Source organism: Cebidichthys violaceus, unplaced genomic scaffold, assembly GCF_023349555.1.
Source record: "Cebidichthys violaceus isolate CVI_PGR_0920_01 unplaced genomic scaffold, fCebVio1.0.p SCAF_3, whole genome shotgun sequence".
In the NCBI taxonomy this organism is placed as follows: Eukaryota; Metazoa; Chordata; class Actinopteri; order Perciformes; family Stichaeidae; genus Cebidichthys; species Cebidichthys violaceus.
In genome coordinates, this window is record NW_027176483.1 from 16,095,481 (window position 1) to 16,112,634 (window position 17,154).

General features: G+C 41.2%; 2 protein-coding genes across 3 annotated transcripts in view; one reads left to right on the forward strand and one right to left on the reverse strand.

Annotated features, from left to right (window-relative positions):
• The window catches only part of btbd11b (BTB (POZ) domain containing 11b), a 66,969-nt gene extending 64,242 nt beyond the window's left edge, over nucleotides 1-2,727 (reverse strand). For both annotated transcript variants that reach the window (XM_068723467.1, XM_068723466.1), the window contains exon 1: nucleotides 1,638-2,727. In XM_068723467.1, coding sequence (XP_068579568.1) covers nucleotides 1,638-2,487 — 850 coding nt within the window. In that variant the 5' untranslated portion in view covers nucleotides 2,488-2,727. The remainder of the gene's footprint in view (nucleotides 1-1,637) is intronic.
• Nucleotides 2,728-6,763: 4,036 nt separating this feature from the next.
• Nucleotides 6,764-16,387, forward strand: cry1b (cryptochrome circadian regulator 1b). The gene is made up of 11 exons (XM_068722714.1): nucleotides 6,764-7,507; nucleotides 10,333-10,441; nucleotides 10,848-10,990; nucleotides 11,125-11,309; nucleotides 11,851-11,939; nucleotides 12,659-12,799; nucleotides 13,059-13,370; nucleotides 13,541-13,692; nucleotides 14,100-14,302; nucleotides 14,854-14,991; nucleotides 15,328-16,387. The coding sequence occupies exons 1-11, from the start codon at nucleotides 7,350-7,352 to the stop codon at nucleotides 15,408-15,410; spliced, it is 1,713 nt and encodes a 570-aa protein (XP_068578815.1). The 5' UTR covers nucleotides 6,764-7,349; the 3' UTR covers nucleotides 15,411-16,387.
• The last annotated feature ends 767 nt before the right edge of the window (nucleotides 16,388-17,154 follow it).

Consider the following 17,154-nt stretch of genomic DNA (forward strand, 5'->3'; position numbering starts at 1 on the left):
TTGATGTATTGTTATTATAAAAATATAGAATGTCAAGTCAATTTCCAGGCTAGTAATTACTACCTTGTGATCTACACAATACTTTTCTAGCCTTGGGCATTACATCAATATTCCACATGCTCCAGAAGTTTTTTTCTTTTGCAGTTCGTCCTATTCACCGGTCTAATGCACCTCTGAACACCACACAGCTCTTCTACAGCTGGTGCCTTGCTGCATGCCAAGTGGCCTGAGTATGCAGATTGACTGAATATTGACATTCGATAATGTACAGTACGTGCTCATACTTTAAACTCTGAAGTTATATTGCAGTCTGAACTGTATGTGTCACGGTATACAGTAATATAATGACACTGCTGTATGTTGTCATCACAATGAATGCACATTTATGCAAGTCTGATTCTGACTGTGCAGCTGAAGCCTTACAATCATGTACTGTTGTATGCAAACAGACATAGAAAGGATGAACAAGCTGACGAGCATGTTTGACAAAAATGTTTCACTGTACCTTTAAAAGAAAGAGGTAGAGTGAAATAAAAGTGCTGCTCATGATGCCAGGCTTCTGTTGGTGATTCATCAATACGGTCACAGAGTCTCCCTAAGTTTCTCTCTCTGTGTGCGCCTCTCTTTCTCTCTTTCTCTCCCTCACTCTATAACTCAGTTTTATTCACATCACTCTGCATAATGCATGATAGCACATAGGTCCCCCAAGGCCTTTCATTACGTAAACCTGTTGCAAGAGGAGCCACAGCAGCATTTTTACAACATTCATCAAAACGGGCAAGCATGTGTATAGAGTGGTTTGTGATGTATTGCTGTTTGAGCGGCAGACAAGTCTGAGTACAATCACACTTACTTTCAAAGCACACACCAATGAGTATTTCTAAACACTTGGAAAGCTGACGCGAAAACTACCGGTGAGGCATTGTGTGTACCAGAAATAAGCAGATGTACACAGGAATGAAAGACCCCCTTCCTCTGTGGGTGAAAGGGATAGAACTCACCTCTGCAGGGCATTATTGTGAAAACCAACAGTGAGAGCCCCTTTCACTGAAAGCTCTCAAAGTGAGGTATTAAGCCCGGGGATGTCAGGGTCTGCTTCTTGATTTCGTGCATTAACAAAATAGCCACATACAGTAGAAGAAGGATATAATAAAATAGCGTCTGCAATGTAACACTGCACTGAAGACAGAGGAGGCGAGCTGGCCTTAAGAGGACCACTCTCTCCCACCCTGATCTACTCAGTCAGTCATCACCTGCCTGCAGCTTTTGCAGCTCACTCTGAGAACAGGAAGCACCATTTCAGCTGCAGAAATGCTCTTTCACTGATGTGTCAGAGTTAAAGTTCACAGTTCCTCGACAAGAGAGAGACTGAGAGATTGTGGCATAACCTTTTCATATCAGAGATCTGGCAGCAAGCGAATTCTAAGAGAGGTCCTTTTTTTAAAATCCTGGATCAGTATCACCCTGTTACATTAATAGATAGATGTTTGGAGTAAATCCAATGAAGAAGCCTCTGCATGTTATTATGATGTAAATATCCACTGTGAGAGATAAGAGGGGGAAATCTACAAGTGACATAAGCATACAACGGTGTGTGGTAGGAGTGGACCCATGGACTTACAGTATTAACAACTCACCGCTTGCATTCTTCCCACATATCAAGTGTTGCCAAACTTGAAGAGACCCCCATATCTCTGCGTCAGTGTTGACGGCCTGCTCCAGGGTCTCCACAGTGAACTTGGGGATTCCGTTATCCCGCTCCAGCAGCGCGCTGCGCAGCACACGCGCGTACACCTCGCGGAAGAGGCTCTCCATGCACGCAGCCAGGTAGATCGCCGCGTGCTCGTGGATCCTGACCGCGACCCTGCTGTCGACCATCCACCTGAAGAACTTCCCCACGTTGAAGATGAGTCCGCAGCGCACCGACTTACCGCGGCTGAACTTGTCCTCCTCCGTGCTCATGTTGTACAGGGACAAGGCACTCAGGGCCGCGCTGATGCAGCTCGTCGAGACGCTCCACGACAGGACGACCTTTATGGCACTTTGGATCTCATATTTGGTGCATTTGGCGTAGCGCAAACTCAGGCGCTGCGACTCCTTTGCGACCCTTACCAGGACCCGGCTGACCAGCACCGAGAGCCTGAGCAGGACGTCCTGCGGGGGAAGCGGCAGGGTCATCTCCTCGTCCCTGCTCAGCGCGCTCGCCACTTCCCCGAGGCTCCACGGCACATCCTCAAGCTCGGGTAGTTTAGCGCACTGCCCGGTGCTCTCCAGGATCTCGACGTCTTCGACCAGGACCGTGTTAACAGTGTCCAGACTGTTGTGTCGACTGTGCATGGATTCGGTTAAATGCCAGTTTCCCCCATGCGCCTCTGAGCAGCACAGCGACGCACTGGAAGATCTGAAGGAGTCAGCGGCTCCACCATAACCCGAGTCTAGCGTCAAATCCTCCAGGGTCCTCGTTACTGACTTGCTACTCCTTGCCATAACTGCACTTCATACTGTAAAAGAGGGCTTGGGGAAGTGGAGGAAAATATTCAAGACGGTGGAGTTCAGATACGCACGCGTCTTGCACGAGCTATTCTTACCAATATTATTCTGTTTTTTAGTAAAAGTCCATCCAAGGTTGTCGTATAAAGTTAAGGAGTAGTATCTCACTACAGTGCATCGACAGTCACACGGAGCCGTACCAGCGCAGTGCCTGACAGATGGAGGCGGGGCCGTGGAGACCCGAGAACAGCTGTCAGCCAATGGACTCTCGGGATGAAGCAGCAAAGAGTTTTAATTGGATCGCTTTAGAGGATCAATAAAAAGTCACTGATGTAGCCCATGATACGCCTTATTAATAATTCATAAAAGCGATGTAAACACTGAGCACAATGCTGGTGCTATAGTCTACTTTAGGGAAGTTTCTCAAAACTTTGGAACAGCGTAAGTGCAGAAATCCTATCATGTAAAAGTACAATGTAAAAGACAAAAACTGCAGTAAATAATACATCACATAATATGCAGTACAAGTAGCTGCTATTATACGACCATGTATAAGGGACAAGTCTGCCATAGAGATCAGGCTTTTCAGATATTTTCTGAGGGCCCATGTCTGAACGTAACATGACTCAAGACTATTAATAATAGATTGCATGCATAATGTAGCCTTCTCCAATCGTCTGGAGGAAAACTCAATGAAAAGATCTGAATTACTTTCAAGGTCATTCGCTGGGATCACTTGCATGGACTAACCTAGCCATTTTGTTTTTTCCCCCAAAACCCATCGATCCTGTGATATCTGCAGGAACCCCATTCCTGAAAGAATGGTGGATGCACAAAAATAGATAAACAACAGCAGCAAGGTAGTTGTTTTAAGTTGAATGCATTGGAAAAAACTGCAGTCATACTGTAATACTGAAACCAGTTCTCCGCAAATAACTGTAAATTTACTAGGTGGTGGGGAAAAAAAATCTTAATTCAAACCATGAACTGGTGATTTGCTCACCGATCTGAGGGCCTGTGGCTGCTTTACATCTGAGATGCATGAGACTGAAGCTTCTGTATTTGACAGTAAGCTGGACGTCTCTGGAGCAACAGTGAACCCTGGTGTTGTACAGTCAAACTTCAGTTTATTTGTCAGGGCAAAAGGCTCACATTTCTGTGAAATAGACTACTTAAATCCTTTATTCTTCACTGGAGATAGCCGTCTGTCAGGTTAGATACTATTACAAGCACGTGATGCTTGTAAATAGTGTAGTTATTCATTACATACACGTACATACTGTTCAGACTGTGAAGGTCACACAAGAAAAGGACAAGAAAGGAGACAGAGTGGGATTTGTGAAAGAAAACATGTTTCTCCAAAACCAGCTTATAGAAATCGTAAATGTTTCAGTAAGTTTTCTCCCTGCTCTTAATGTGAATGTCGTAAACAGAATACTATATATCTCTCTTGCTCTATTCCTAAATTTCCCTTTGGATAAATAAAGTTTCTAACTAGACCTATCTTTATCCATTAACATTGCTGCAGGAAGTATATCATCCAATAAAAGGGGTGAAAGGATATATTTTAGTATCATCATTTAAATGAAAATAAAAACAAAAGGAGAGAGACTGGGCTTCATAATCATAATGCTCTCTTCCTCCAGTTTCAGAGAGAGAATGAAAGAGATTGATTTGTTTTAATTATTTTGATTTATCTAAGTAACCTCATTGACTGCTCTATGACAGCTCTATGCTTCTGATTAAAAAAAATAGCTTTGATGTATAGCACTAAAGAATTTTGGAGAATCAATTCTTGTAAAATGAAAGTGAAACTAAATTGGGTTATAAAACTCACCTTGAAGGTCTTTTATATTCCTAGAGGATAATATAATACCACAATTTGTATTACTGTGTTTGCTGCAAATTAGCCTTTCCGGCCGAGGGTCTGCTTCAATCAAATTTAATGTAGAGGGGGCATTAAGTCAGATGGAGCACAATTCAGAATGAGGCAATTCAAAAAAGATGATTTTTTGCCAAAAGCCCTTTTAAAACCCACAGGAGCCCAAACACAAACCAAGTGGGGGCTTTCAGTATGGTAATGTTGTTCTGATGGTGTTGGTCTGTCCACCGCTTTGGTCCAGAATGAAATACCTCAGATACAATTGGATGGATTGCATCTGGTATATACAACTTTTTTGACCAAATAAACTAATGACTGAATGCACTAATGACACTCCTGTTAGCCTTAGCTACACTTTGTATTTGGTGCCATGTCAGCATGCCAGCCTAAACTAAGAACATGGTACACATTATAGGCTATCCACTAAACATCAGCATGTCACTGTGAGCATGCTGACATTAACATTGAGCTCAAAGAGCTGCAGCCGTACCGAGCAGCTAGCATGGCAGTAGACTCTTAGTATTGTTTCATATTGCCTCATATTCTGCTAAATTACAAGCAACACATATTTACATCGCTTAACATGTACACTATCATACACAGCATAGTGCTGATTGTATTATATCGTCAATCAACTTAGGGCATTGACTGAACACATGTTGGACAGGCTAACTGCAACCTACTCTTTGTGTCATATTCAGTCATTGGCCACAGCTGTGACTGCTCTAATCAAAGCAAACAACAACAAAAAACTTGACACACAAATTTAAAAAAAAAACGTTCTGCTCCTGGAAATGAGAAAACAGAAATGAATGAAAACATAATTTAATTTTAAAAAACGAGGGAAATATAAAAAAATGTGATGAAGGGAATTCCAAGGCCTTTCAAAACCAATTCTGGTTAAGCCTGCTATCTAGTGTCCACTTGCAAAACTACATGCAATTACATAACTCAGGTAACTTACTAAAAAGTAACTGACACATTGAGCTTTGCTGGTTACTGTCATCCTTGGTTCCTGCATCACTAAGTGTGCTGTTTCAAGCAAAGCTGATATCTGATGAATAGAGTCTGTCAGATATATGCTCTGGGCAAGTCAAAAGCCTGCACAGGTAGATATTTACTATAATAGTACATATACTTTAAAGCTGGGTCTGTGGAGCAAATGTGTTTTGACAGCCTGCTCCAGGGTGATACAGTATGTTCCTCTCACTGCAGCACAGCACGTTTCCTCTTAGGCATTTCTTTGATAGCCTATAAAAAGAAGTAATTAATACCATTTTACAAGTATTACGACCACCCACTGTGATATGGATTATTTTCACTGAGCATAATTAAAATCAAGCATTCCTTGTGGAGTAGAGAGATACTTTAACAAACAAAGAACAGATAGAAATCAATTATTGCCTGATTTGCCATGAAGTATGAATTTAATTTTATACTTCATAATTCACAATCCTACTGTCTAGTTTAGCTTTCATTTTCTTCATTTTCACAAATCTCTGTGCTGAACAGCTGAGAGACATATTTGTATAACACAAACATCAAGCCCTGGGGCACAATGGCAGCCCCTCATTTAACTTTTCTATGCAAAGTGATATTTTTTAGTTCACCGCTGTAAGCAGTGTTCAAATAAAACTAAATGATGTCTTACAATTACATTATTACATCAAGTCAGATACTCATTTGCATAGACACTCAATGAATGTACAACTATGTAATACAATCAATTTAATGTGCTGATGAAGCAGATTTTTTTTTTATCAGGGATGAGCTACTGCTTTCTATGTACAGTATGTTGACATGTCCAAAATAATAACAACAGTACAATATAATCTATACTTTAAGGTTGATTTCCTCTGTGTCTGTAATTTTCCTAGATATTATAACTAGAACGATGTTATTACAACCTACTGTTTTATTACTATCACAAATTACAATTTATGTAATTCAACTTTGCTCCCATTGGTTAAGATCAACGCTGCTGACAGTGGGCGGGGTTGGCTGTGCTCGAGGGTTGGCTGTGCTCAGTGGCAGTGTAGGCGGTGCGATCCCTGTGCTAAATCGAGCTCACCTAATTCGAGCCAGGCCTGCCTTCTCGGCATGTGCTCATCCGGGTACTTCTGGGTCCACCACGTAACCTCACGTAACTCGACCTAAATCCTCAGATTAGTTTCCTTTTACCTTTACTTTAGGTGGGCGATGTCTTTAATTCATGTTATGCAAAAGTGAACCCACAACATAAAACGTTGAGAGAATACGACTGATAATCGGCCTTTAGATCATTCACAACAGCTACAGATGTCATGTAATCAGAGCTAAGAAAGCACATTATGTAAACGTGACAGAAACACGTTGTATAACGGTTGAGGCTGACTAATCAGAGCGCTGCATTTCTCCCTGCGTAGGCTCCTGGGTCGAGATGTTGAAGGAGGTGTTGCACGTCAGACGTGTTTACCAGGCGCTACAATGTATCCACTGTTATAATTAACGCGTTATCGAGGTCGGATGTGCGGTATTTTAGTGTAGACGATCGTTACATGCGGAGACAAACCGGAGGTATTTCAGCGTTTTCTACTTTTTTTGTGAGCGTAGTTACAGGGGCTTCACCCACGCCTCGTTTGACAGCTAAAGAAAATACATCGTTTTAAACATCGCTGCTGGCTGAAAAGACTTGAATCAACGTCCATCGTTGCTACTGATCAAGAGTTTGGCCGTTTTTCTCGCGTCTGCTGCGGGTGTCTGCTGTCCCACTTTGCAGCTCAGGAGCCTCACCTCTGTGTTTGAGTTAATGGAGCAAGGTTAAGGTCAGATCAACCAGTACCACCACCAGTGCCTCTCCTCTACAACCCACTGACCAGGTTCAAAGCGTGGACACGGTTGTGAATGGACACTTGACTATTTTTGCTTTTTTGTTGTTATTGGGAATCCCCTACCCTCCTTGTTACACAACTGGGAATAAAGAAAGAAAGCAGGCGACATGGTGGTCAACACCATCCACTGGTTCAGGAAGGGACTCCGGCTGCACGACAACCCGTCTCTAAGGGACTCCATCCGGGATGCGGACTCCCTGCGCTGCGTCTACATCCTGGACCCCTGGTTTGCAGGGTCCTCCAATGTGGGCATCAACAGGTGGAGGTAAGCTAGACGTGAGAGCGAGGGGGAGTGATGGGTGGGTGGAGGGTTAAACAGAATATGTACTGCACCTCACCTCACCTCAGTGAACCCAGTTTAACTCTGCGTATCCATGCAATGGTCTCACTAACACTGACTCCACCACCTGTCTGTCTGTCCTAATGGGTCAGATGTTCGCAGTTTTGGATAATTCCTAGGCAGTGTTTTTGCACTTTCTTTGTAAATACTGTGGAACTAGATATTAAAGAGTATAATGTGAAATATGTCACACATTTATTATACCTATTACTGTTAAAAGGTATCTTGCTGCAAATCTGGCATATGAAACAGACAACATGCTCTATGGTAGCTTCTGAAATCGTTTAACTGTTTTAGAAGCTTTGTTTTATCGTTCCACCATTTGGTGTGGTTTTAATGTTTCACCAAAAAACAGGATTGCACAGGTTTAGTTACCGTTGTTTTAGCACTACTTGTTATGTCACATTTTACCCAAAACTAAATGCACTATATAGAATATCATGGTCACTAGATAAATGTTGCTCTATACAATGAACAGTTCATCACTTTGTAAACAGTCTGTGTTTCTCTCAGTGTATACATGGGATGTCACCATGTGGAGGTTTCCATGGTCACTCCCCCCTGAGTTGTAAACAAGTACAAGCAAGTTTTCATAGAAAGAAATACAGAAAAGGACTAACGTAGCGTACAGTTTACTGAATGAAACCTGTAATAAACTCTGAGTATTTTGTCTACAAACCTGTCCATAGACATTTTTTGTTTTACCTTTATTTAACCAGACAGGATTTATTCATTTGAAGTCCTCGTGATTTTGATTAGGCTGACATATCCTGCTTTATAATGCAAATGACAAGGTGTCAATGAATTAACATATATGGCAGAAAACACCATTTGGCCGCTGATTGACGTCAGCTAACCAGTGACTGCCCAATATTTCATACCAGTCACAGTCGATGCTGTTGGCCTTTAATCTCTCTAGATATTTGTTTGCTTTCTGGTCTCAGCTGCCACCAATTCATACCCTTACTCAATATGCATTCTGTTGTTTGCAACTGTGTACAATCATTAGTGACAACGACCAAGGCCAATTCCAAACTGTTGTAGTCAACTTGAGAGATGTTATAGAAGACGACTGGGAGTGTTTGTTTTCTTCGTTCCAGCATGTGTTAGTTTTAGTTTTTGTTCTCATTCTTCCCCTGATGGTCAAGAATCCACAGAGCATGATGAGCATGGCATCTTTGTTTGTTTCCCTGGATTCAGCCGTCGGCATGATCGTATCAGTTAGCCACCCAGTAGCTTTGGTAACGTTCTGCCGACAAGGAGCTGCTCATTTAGCTCAAATGCGACTAATGGAAATAAATGGTAACTATAAAGAGATGTATAATATTCAAAGAGAGCGAATTTTACAAATAGTCTGACAGTTTCCTCTGCTGACGTTCATATGGCGCATTATATCATTGTACCACTGTACAGTTCAGTATGAATTGACTGTAGTCCATAATAAAAGTAATTTGTAAAGAACCTGCTTGGACCTTCATGTCCTGTGAAGAGGTGTTTAAGGCAGTAAGCATGCCCTACCAAGATGGCAACACATTTTTCCAAGCTTACTAACTCTGATGCTCAGCCCTAAACGGAAGAAATTGGGTCAGTGTTGAGCTGATTACATCATCGCCACTCCTTCACTATTGTGACCTACATTAAACACACTCCCTCTTCTCAATTCTGTCAACTGTAATGCCGACACATGCTAAACCTCGTAATCTGGCTGCCTGCTGCAGTAAAATGAGTGGTTTTCTAAAAGGACTCCGGTGCTGTTAAACACTGCTGCTTTTGTCCAGAATTACTGCCAAAATCAACACAAAATGAGAGTTCTTCATAGTAGCTTTTATAGTGAAGCAAAAATAAAAGCGTAATAAAATCAGTCCAGTAGCACAGAGATTAAATAAAGAAAGCATTTCATACTTTCCCCAACTGCTGTATGAATGAATTGTATGAGGTTCTGGTTTGTTATGATTGTGCGGGTTGTAATACAGAGAAAAGGTTAAATGCTGCATCATCTATCACATGACAGCACTTTTATGTTTTCTGCCTCTCACTGTAATGCATGTTAGGAAGTTACTTCACTTACAGGTGGCACGTTCACCGTTGTGTTGAGTGTAGTTGTCTCTCTGCTACTGCTCTTGGTGACATTATGCAAGAGCTGTGTGTGTGTGTGTGTGTGTGTGTGTGTGTGTGTGTGTGTGTGTGTGTGTGTGTGTGTGTGTGTGTGTGTGTGTGTGTGTGTGTGTGTGTGTGTGTGTAAAAAGACTTCACCAGCAGAGGGCTGCCTGTTCACATTAAAACGCCTCACTTTTCATGCACTCTCTTCATTGATGAGAGATTTATGTAATGTTTTGTAAATATCACTGATGGTCACAATTCAATTTTTTACTTTGTGTGGTCATTTGTGCACATGAGCCGTATGGTTGTGTCTTTTATTTTGAAAGTTTTGATTAAAAGAAATAGCCCATGGGATTATCTATTGCTAAATAGGGCAAAAGTATTGTTGCGTACTGTAACGATGGAGATCCTGGGGACAAGAGGTGGCTTTGGAGAGCCCAGAGGATATTAAAAGACAAAACCCAAGCCAGCCACAGTCTGTCCACCCTGCTGTCTGTCAAGCTGCCGTACCACTGTACTTTAGAGCAGCTTTGAGGCACTTTAATTCATCCTTCATATATAATATAGTTTGGTTTTTGAGTGTATTTTTTTATTTTCAGCATAATCGGACTACCAACTGCATTTTGATCATTCTGTCTGCTTGGTTCCAGGTTCTTGTTGCAGTGCTTAGAGGACTTGGATGCCAGCCTGCGCAAACTCAACTCCCGCTTGTTTGTCATCAGAGGCCAGCCTACAGATGTCTTCCCTCGGATTTTTAAGGTATGATCGATGAAATGGAGTAGAAGAGGCAGTCTTATACTTTATGCTTTGTAATGAAATAAACTAACTTTTTAAAATGATTTTAACATAATATTATAGCTCATGTAACAGTGCCTGGAAAACAATGGAAGATGTTGATAGTGAACTTATGCATTTGCCCTCCCAAATTGATTGCTTGGAAATTAAATACTAAGATATTTCATTTTTTTCAGTCACAAAAGTCGCCTATGACCCCAGCTACATGTTAAGTGCCCTTACATGTTGTCTTGAAGCCAAGTTTGAAGTTAAAAAACTATTTGTTGCTCGTAAAAAATAACATTCACTATAATCAATGTGGTCAGTCCATATTTTTCATGCATTTCCTTACAGAATAAAACAATGAATTATATCTGTTGCTGTCCTTCAGGAATGGCAGATTAACCGTCTGTCTTACGAGTATGACTCTGAGCCGTTTGGCAAGGAACGTGACGCTGCCATCCAAAAACTAGCCAGCGAGGCTGGGGTGGAGGTCATGGTGCGGACTGCTCACACACTCTACAATCTGGACAAGTGAGTGACTTTATAATTTGAGTTGAAACAAATGTCCCATAGTAGTAAACCTGTTTGAAACACTGTTGATTTTCACCTCCTGCTTTGTGTTTGTGAAGACTTGTGTTGATTCGCTTCATTTGACTCTCCTAAAGGATCATAGAACTCAACGATGGTCAGTCTCCTCTCACGTACAAGCGCTTCCAGGCCCTCATCAACCGTATGGATGCTGTGGAGCTGCCTGCAGAGACGATCACATCTGAGGTCATCAAAAAATGTGCCACACCCATCAGCGAAGACCATGATGACAAGTTTGCGGTGCCCTCCCTGGAAGAGCTTGGTAAATGTTTTTGTATTATTATTTGAAAGTTTGTTAGGTGCATGAAAATCTCTCTCTCTCTTTCTCTTTCTCGCTCTCTCTCTCTCTCTCTCTCTCTCTCTCTCTCTCTCTCTCTCTCTTTCTCGCTCTCTCTCTCTCTCTCTCTCTCTCTCTCTCTCTCTCTAAATGACACAACACACAAGCACCGCTATCTGAGAGGAACGCCTAATTAGACTTCTCACAAACTCACCATGTTGATATCATCTGATCAAGCAGACTTTAAAGAGGTTCTAATCACATGCCAAGCTTTGAGCACACCACACTGTAAATATTCAAGAAGATATCCAACTTGACTCATTGACTTGCAAGAACTCCCAGCCCCAGTTTCAAAACATTTCATACGAGAAGCTAGCATAAATCAGGACATGTTTAGTTACGTAATAATAAGAACACTGAATCAAGAATGTATTTATCATGCGTAGAAACCCCATCTGTTAGACTCATCACTGTCCTAGACTTTGAACAATCTTTGAATCTATATTTGAATATTGTGCTTTTTCAGGTTTTGAGACAGAGGGCCTGACCACAGCAGTTTGGCCAGGTGGAGAAACAGAAGCACTCATGAGGCTAGAGCGGCATCTGGAGAGAAAGGTAAAAATACATTTTATTACACAGTATAAGCACAAAATATGAAGTTCATATAGTTCTGATTAACTTTAGATTGAGTGCTTACTTAGCTCAAGTCATTACATACATACGGACACTGACCCAAGACACATTTCTAAATAGAAATGGACGCAGGTAAAGCGTATCAGCCGATTCATTGGCTAGCAGCTTCTTCCTGCTCCAAACTATTGTTGTTATATCGGCCTTTAAAAATCCAGTATCGGTCATGTTAATGTGTAGAGGCAAGGGAATCCAAACTGAACTAAAATGGTAAAAAGCAGCCTATATCTGGTAAATGTCTCACTGCTGGTTAGATAACGATGACAAAGACGCATGAGATGTAAAACAGACAAATGGACTAGGGAGGGCCTGTACATTCCTTTGACTTACATTTACAATTTGGATGCCATTTAGTCTAGGATGGGGAAAAATGAGATCAGTTGCTTCATAACTAGAAAGAAAAGATTGATCATAAAAAAAACACTATGGATGACTAATGTAGTTTTGACGAGCCGTTTCTAGGATTTTCACACACAGTTTAAATGGTACATCACCATCAACAGCGTCTTTGTTTCACCTCTTTTAAGCCTCAGTTTTTGAGTCCTGAGACTTAAATGTTTCAGTTGATGTCTGTCATGTGTTTTCTCTCAGCGATCACAGGGGGATTATTTTCAATCAAACGTTGACTGACCTTTTTTTTTTAGGCATGGGTGGCAAACTTTGAGCGTCCACGTATGAACGCCAACTCCCTGCTGGCCAGTCCCACAGGCCTCAGCCCCTACCTGCGCTTTGGATGTCTCTCCTGTCGGCTCTTCTACTTCAAACTTACTGATCTTTACAGGAAGGTATGAAGGAAACCAGACAAGACAAGAAACAACACAAACATTTCATATTTGGAAAAGGCCATTTCATGTTTTATCATAATTTGCTTTCACTCAGATTGGTTTTATGTTGATGTGAGAAGCATAAGCCGAGGCAATACTCTGTGATATAAGCATTAAAATGACCGTCTACATCTTAAAATCATGATTAAGTACAGCTTTTTCTAAGCCTTTTTGTTTGTCAATTTGAATTTAAAAGTAAGACTGTGCTCTGTCTTATCAGGTGAAGAAGAACAGCACCCCACCACTCTCCTTGTACGGCCAGCTGTTGTGGAGGGAGTTCTTCTATACGACTGCCACCAACAACCCCTGCTTTGACAAGATGGAGGGGAACCCTGTTTGTGTGCAGATCCCCTGGGACCGAAACGCAGAGGCGCTGGCCAAGTGGGCAGAGGGACGGACAGGCTTTCCCTGGATAGACGCCATTATGACCCAGCTGAGGCAGGAGGGCTGGATCCATCATTTGGCGAGGCATGCTGTGGCCTGCTTCCTCACCAGGGGAGACCTTTGGGTCAGCTGGGAGGAAGGCATGAAGGTAAGAACAGAGAAAAGGGATCTGGAATCTAAGTACATGAGGTGCACAAAAAAGGAAGAGTTACAGTAAATGAATGTGCCTAGCTGCTGCTGCTGTCCTGATGTTTCTTGCTCTGATTGAAGCTACTAGCATGCATTGTCTCAACTGTCCACTGTCTGTGTCTTGTACAGGTGTTTGAAGAGCTGCTTATAGATGCGGACTGGAGTGTAAATGCTGGCAGCTGGATGTGGCTTTCGTGCAGTTCATTTTTCCAGCAGTTTTTCCACTGCTACTGCCCTGTGGGATTTGGCCGACGCACGGACCCCAATGGGGACTTCATACGGTCAGTCAGTGCTTCCATCTGCATCACATGAACATAAAAGCACTGGCCTTTCAAAAGCTCATGACGTCGTGGGTGTTTGTGCACCCTGCAGTCGTTTCAAATGGGGAACTAATATCTCATTGTTACCTTGTGCTCTTCTGTAGCCTCACATGGGGGGACTGATTTGTCATGGTTTGTCACAATATAGTCATGTGTAGTAATTGAACAATGAGGCAAATTGTGTGACCTAATTTAAAGAGCCAATATTAATTTAATAAAGACTGAGCTTTCACAGTCCACTACAACTTATCAGACAACACGTATGTGTATTTGTAGTGTGCTGCAATATTCTACTTTACCTTATATCCTGTTCCACACATCGGTTATCCTTCAAATCCGTCTTCATTCTCTTCTCTCTCTGCTTCCAGGCGTTATTTGCCCATATTGCGAGGCTTTCCAGCCAAATACATCTATGATCCTTGGAATGCCCCAGAGGAAGTGCAGAAGGCAGCCAAGTGTATCATAGGAGTCCACTACCCAAGGCCCATGGTGAACCATGCTGAGGCCAGCCGCATCAACATAGAGCGCATGAAGCAAATCTACCAGCAGCTCTCCAGCTACAGAGGACTGGGTAAGAACACAAACCAAATATATAAAACCTCAGACTCATTCTCTCCTGGCATCATTTTAATGCATTTCAAAATATCTGGAAATACAGGTAGCGTATTTATACGGATAAAACAAAGTTCAAAGGAAATGGCTTTTCCTATATATAGTTCTGAATTTTAGTCACTCATGCAATCCAGGATTCCTTATGAAACCTGTTATGAGACTCAACCCCATACACCACGATGATGGACAGTAGCTCTGAGAGCTTACTTGTTTTTTGTTTCAGATCGATTGCTTTGCCTTTTGACAAATGCAAATTACACAACATTGCAACAGAATACAGAACAACTAGATAAATGCTTCTATTGTGCGATCGATAAGGGGCAGTTTGCAGATAAAACCCCAGTAATAGCTCTGCTGTTTTGTAGCAACTATACAGGCACAAACTAAATCTGTCTGTCACATGTAGAAACGCTTTCTTAAGACCAGAAATATAGAGCCGATGTTTCTTTATAGTTGTCACAAACAAGTGTTGTCTTCTGTGTAAATTAAAATGCGTTGGTCTCCTTGCAGGTCTGCTGGCAACAGTACCTGCCAATCCCAACAATGGTTCGAACGGCAGTAGTGTCGGAGGAGTCCACTCAGGGACCAGTCATGGTCCGGGAGGGTCCTCTGAAGGCCTCTCCACAAATGCAGCAACATCTCGAGCAGGTATGTAGGTTGGATGGTTCACATCGTCATTGGTTAAGATACAGTTCTTTCAATGTTAATACATTACATACATTTAAAATTGTACAAGATACTAACACGTTGTTTACGCAAAGTCATTACACATGACTAAAACTGATACCCATGATAAGTTCTTTTATTTTTTTTTGTTATGTGCACGTATACTTGGCCAAATAAAGCTGATTCTGATTCTGATATTCAAAAACAATAAAATGCCTTCAGCCAAGTTGCTGAACTGCAAAAGGAAGTAACAGCTTGATAGGTTTATTCACTTCACTGTTCTATTTGTTGACTTTAGTGTTTTGTGTTTTAATGCAGAAAGAGGTAATTCCACGCAGAAGCGGCGCCGTGAAGAAGCTCCATCCAAAATCAGCTCTAAATCCTGCAGGCAGAGCAACTAGTGTGCAAAAAGCAGAATACAAAGAGACGCTCAGTCATCGGGATATCATCTTCTCCTGAAGTGCCCTCAGCTGACACACAGTAGTAACTGTAACTAACAACCATGGATAGATCCATAGATCCATAACATGTTTTGGTCTCCAGATTGGACACATCGCACATCTCAGGAACCGTGGAAGGAATTCAGAGACAATGCTGACATTGAAGAGAAAGAACCCTGTAAAAGAAGAGTATGAAAGGATGAAAACAATTGATCTATGAAGTCTTAAAACCAATTGTCTTCCACTACAGTATGTAACTGTACAACTGTTAAAACCACTTGTCATGATCACCAATGCCCTTTTTTCCTCTCAACATCAGTCAGGCATTGGGGTGAAACTGTAATTCAGCAGATTATTATATCAGCTGAATGTTTATCTAGGCATGAGTTCTCATATATAGTGAGAATCTGAGTGATGGGAAGCAACAACACAATCCGGAGAATGTGGAAGATTTCTTGTTTATGGCTGACACCCTCAGCCACTGTTGACACTGAGACGTAACATGACCGAGATAACACACAGTTGTTGCTTTTCTCAAAAACAAGCCTCCAAAAATGCCATATGAAGAATATTGGGTCACACTGTCATGAATCTACATAGTGTGAGAATGTTTTATTTTATCTCTCAAAGGACACAAAAGCCTGATGTACAGTATTAAGGAATATTAGAAGGAAGGCTGTCAGGTTTGACAATACAGCAGGTCTTAAAAAGACCATTTTACATTTTGTAAATATTCGTTTTAATTTCTAACTTTTTTTATATTTGTTTCTGTGGTTTCTAAACTACTTTTGTAAATAATGTGTAACCAAAACTCAAAAAGTTCCACTGTGAATGCATGTGCTTTCATCTCTCAGGTGATTGTAAATGTATTATTTTTGTATAAAGAATGACCAAATTCTAACTGTATTGAAATGGTAATAAATGACCTATCCTTTTGATTTTTGTTTTTTACTTGAACATTTTATTTGCAGTCGCCTGTATTTGCACTTGAGACAATTCATTTGAGATAGTGTGTTGCATATCACATCATTTTCCATATGTTTGTTTACCTTTCATCCTGTTTTCCTCAAATGTTGCAGATATTTCAAAAAAAAAATTAAGTAACCTATAGTGTCCACTGGTGGACTCAGAGGGGCGTTTTCAGTGGATAAAACACAATGCAGTGACTTCTTGGAGGAACTCACAGTAGATATAAAATGCCCTAGGGTGCCTTTCCAGTGGAGAAAACGAAGTGTGTTTTTGGATGCTGCAATGGTAATGATAAAACATGTTAAAGTGCCTTCTGGAGTGTGCTTCAATTGGAGAAAACACAAAGAAGTGCCTTCTTAGATGCCTCTATGGTAGATAAAACATGATGTACGTGCTCTCTAGCGTTCCCAGAAGAGAACACACGAGAAGCTCCCTGTTGGATGTAGATAAAACCTGATAAAGTGCCTTCTAGGGTACCCTTCCAGTGGAAAAAAAAACACATTGAAGTGCCCTCTTTATATATATATATATATATATATATATATATATATATATATATATACATACATACATACATACATACATATGCCCTATAGTCCGCCACTGAGTAGCTCAATGTTGAATTAGTTCATCTTTTAAGTAAAGCCATGTAATATCTGTTAATTACCAACCTTTCTATTTTTTTATTTATTTAATCGGCGGCAATTCTCACATAAGATAACCAAACTTTAATAAT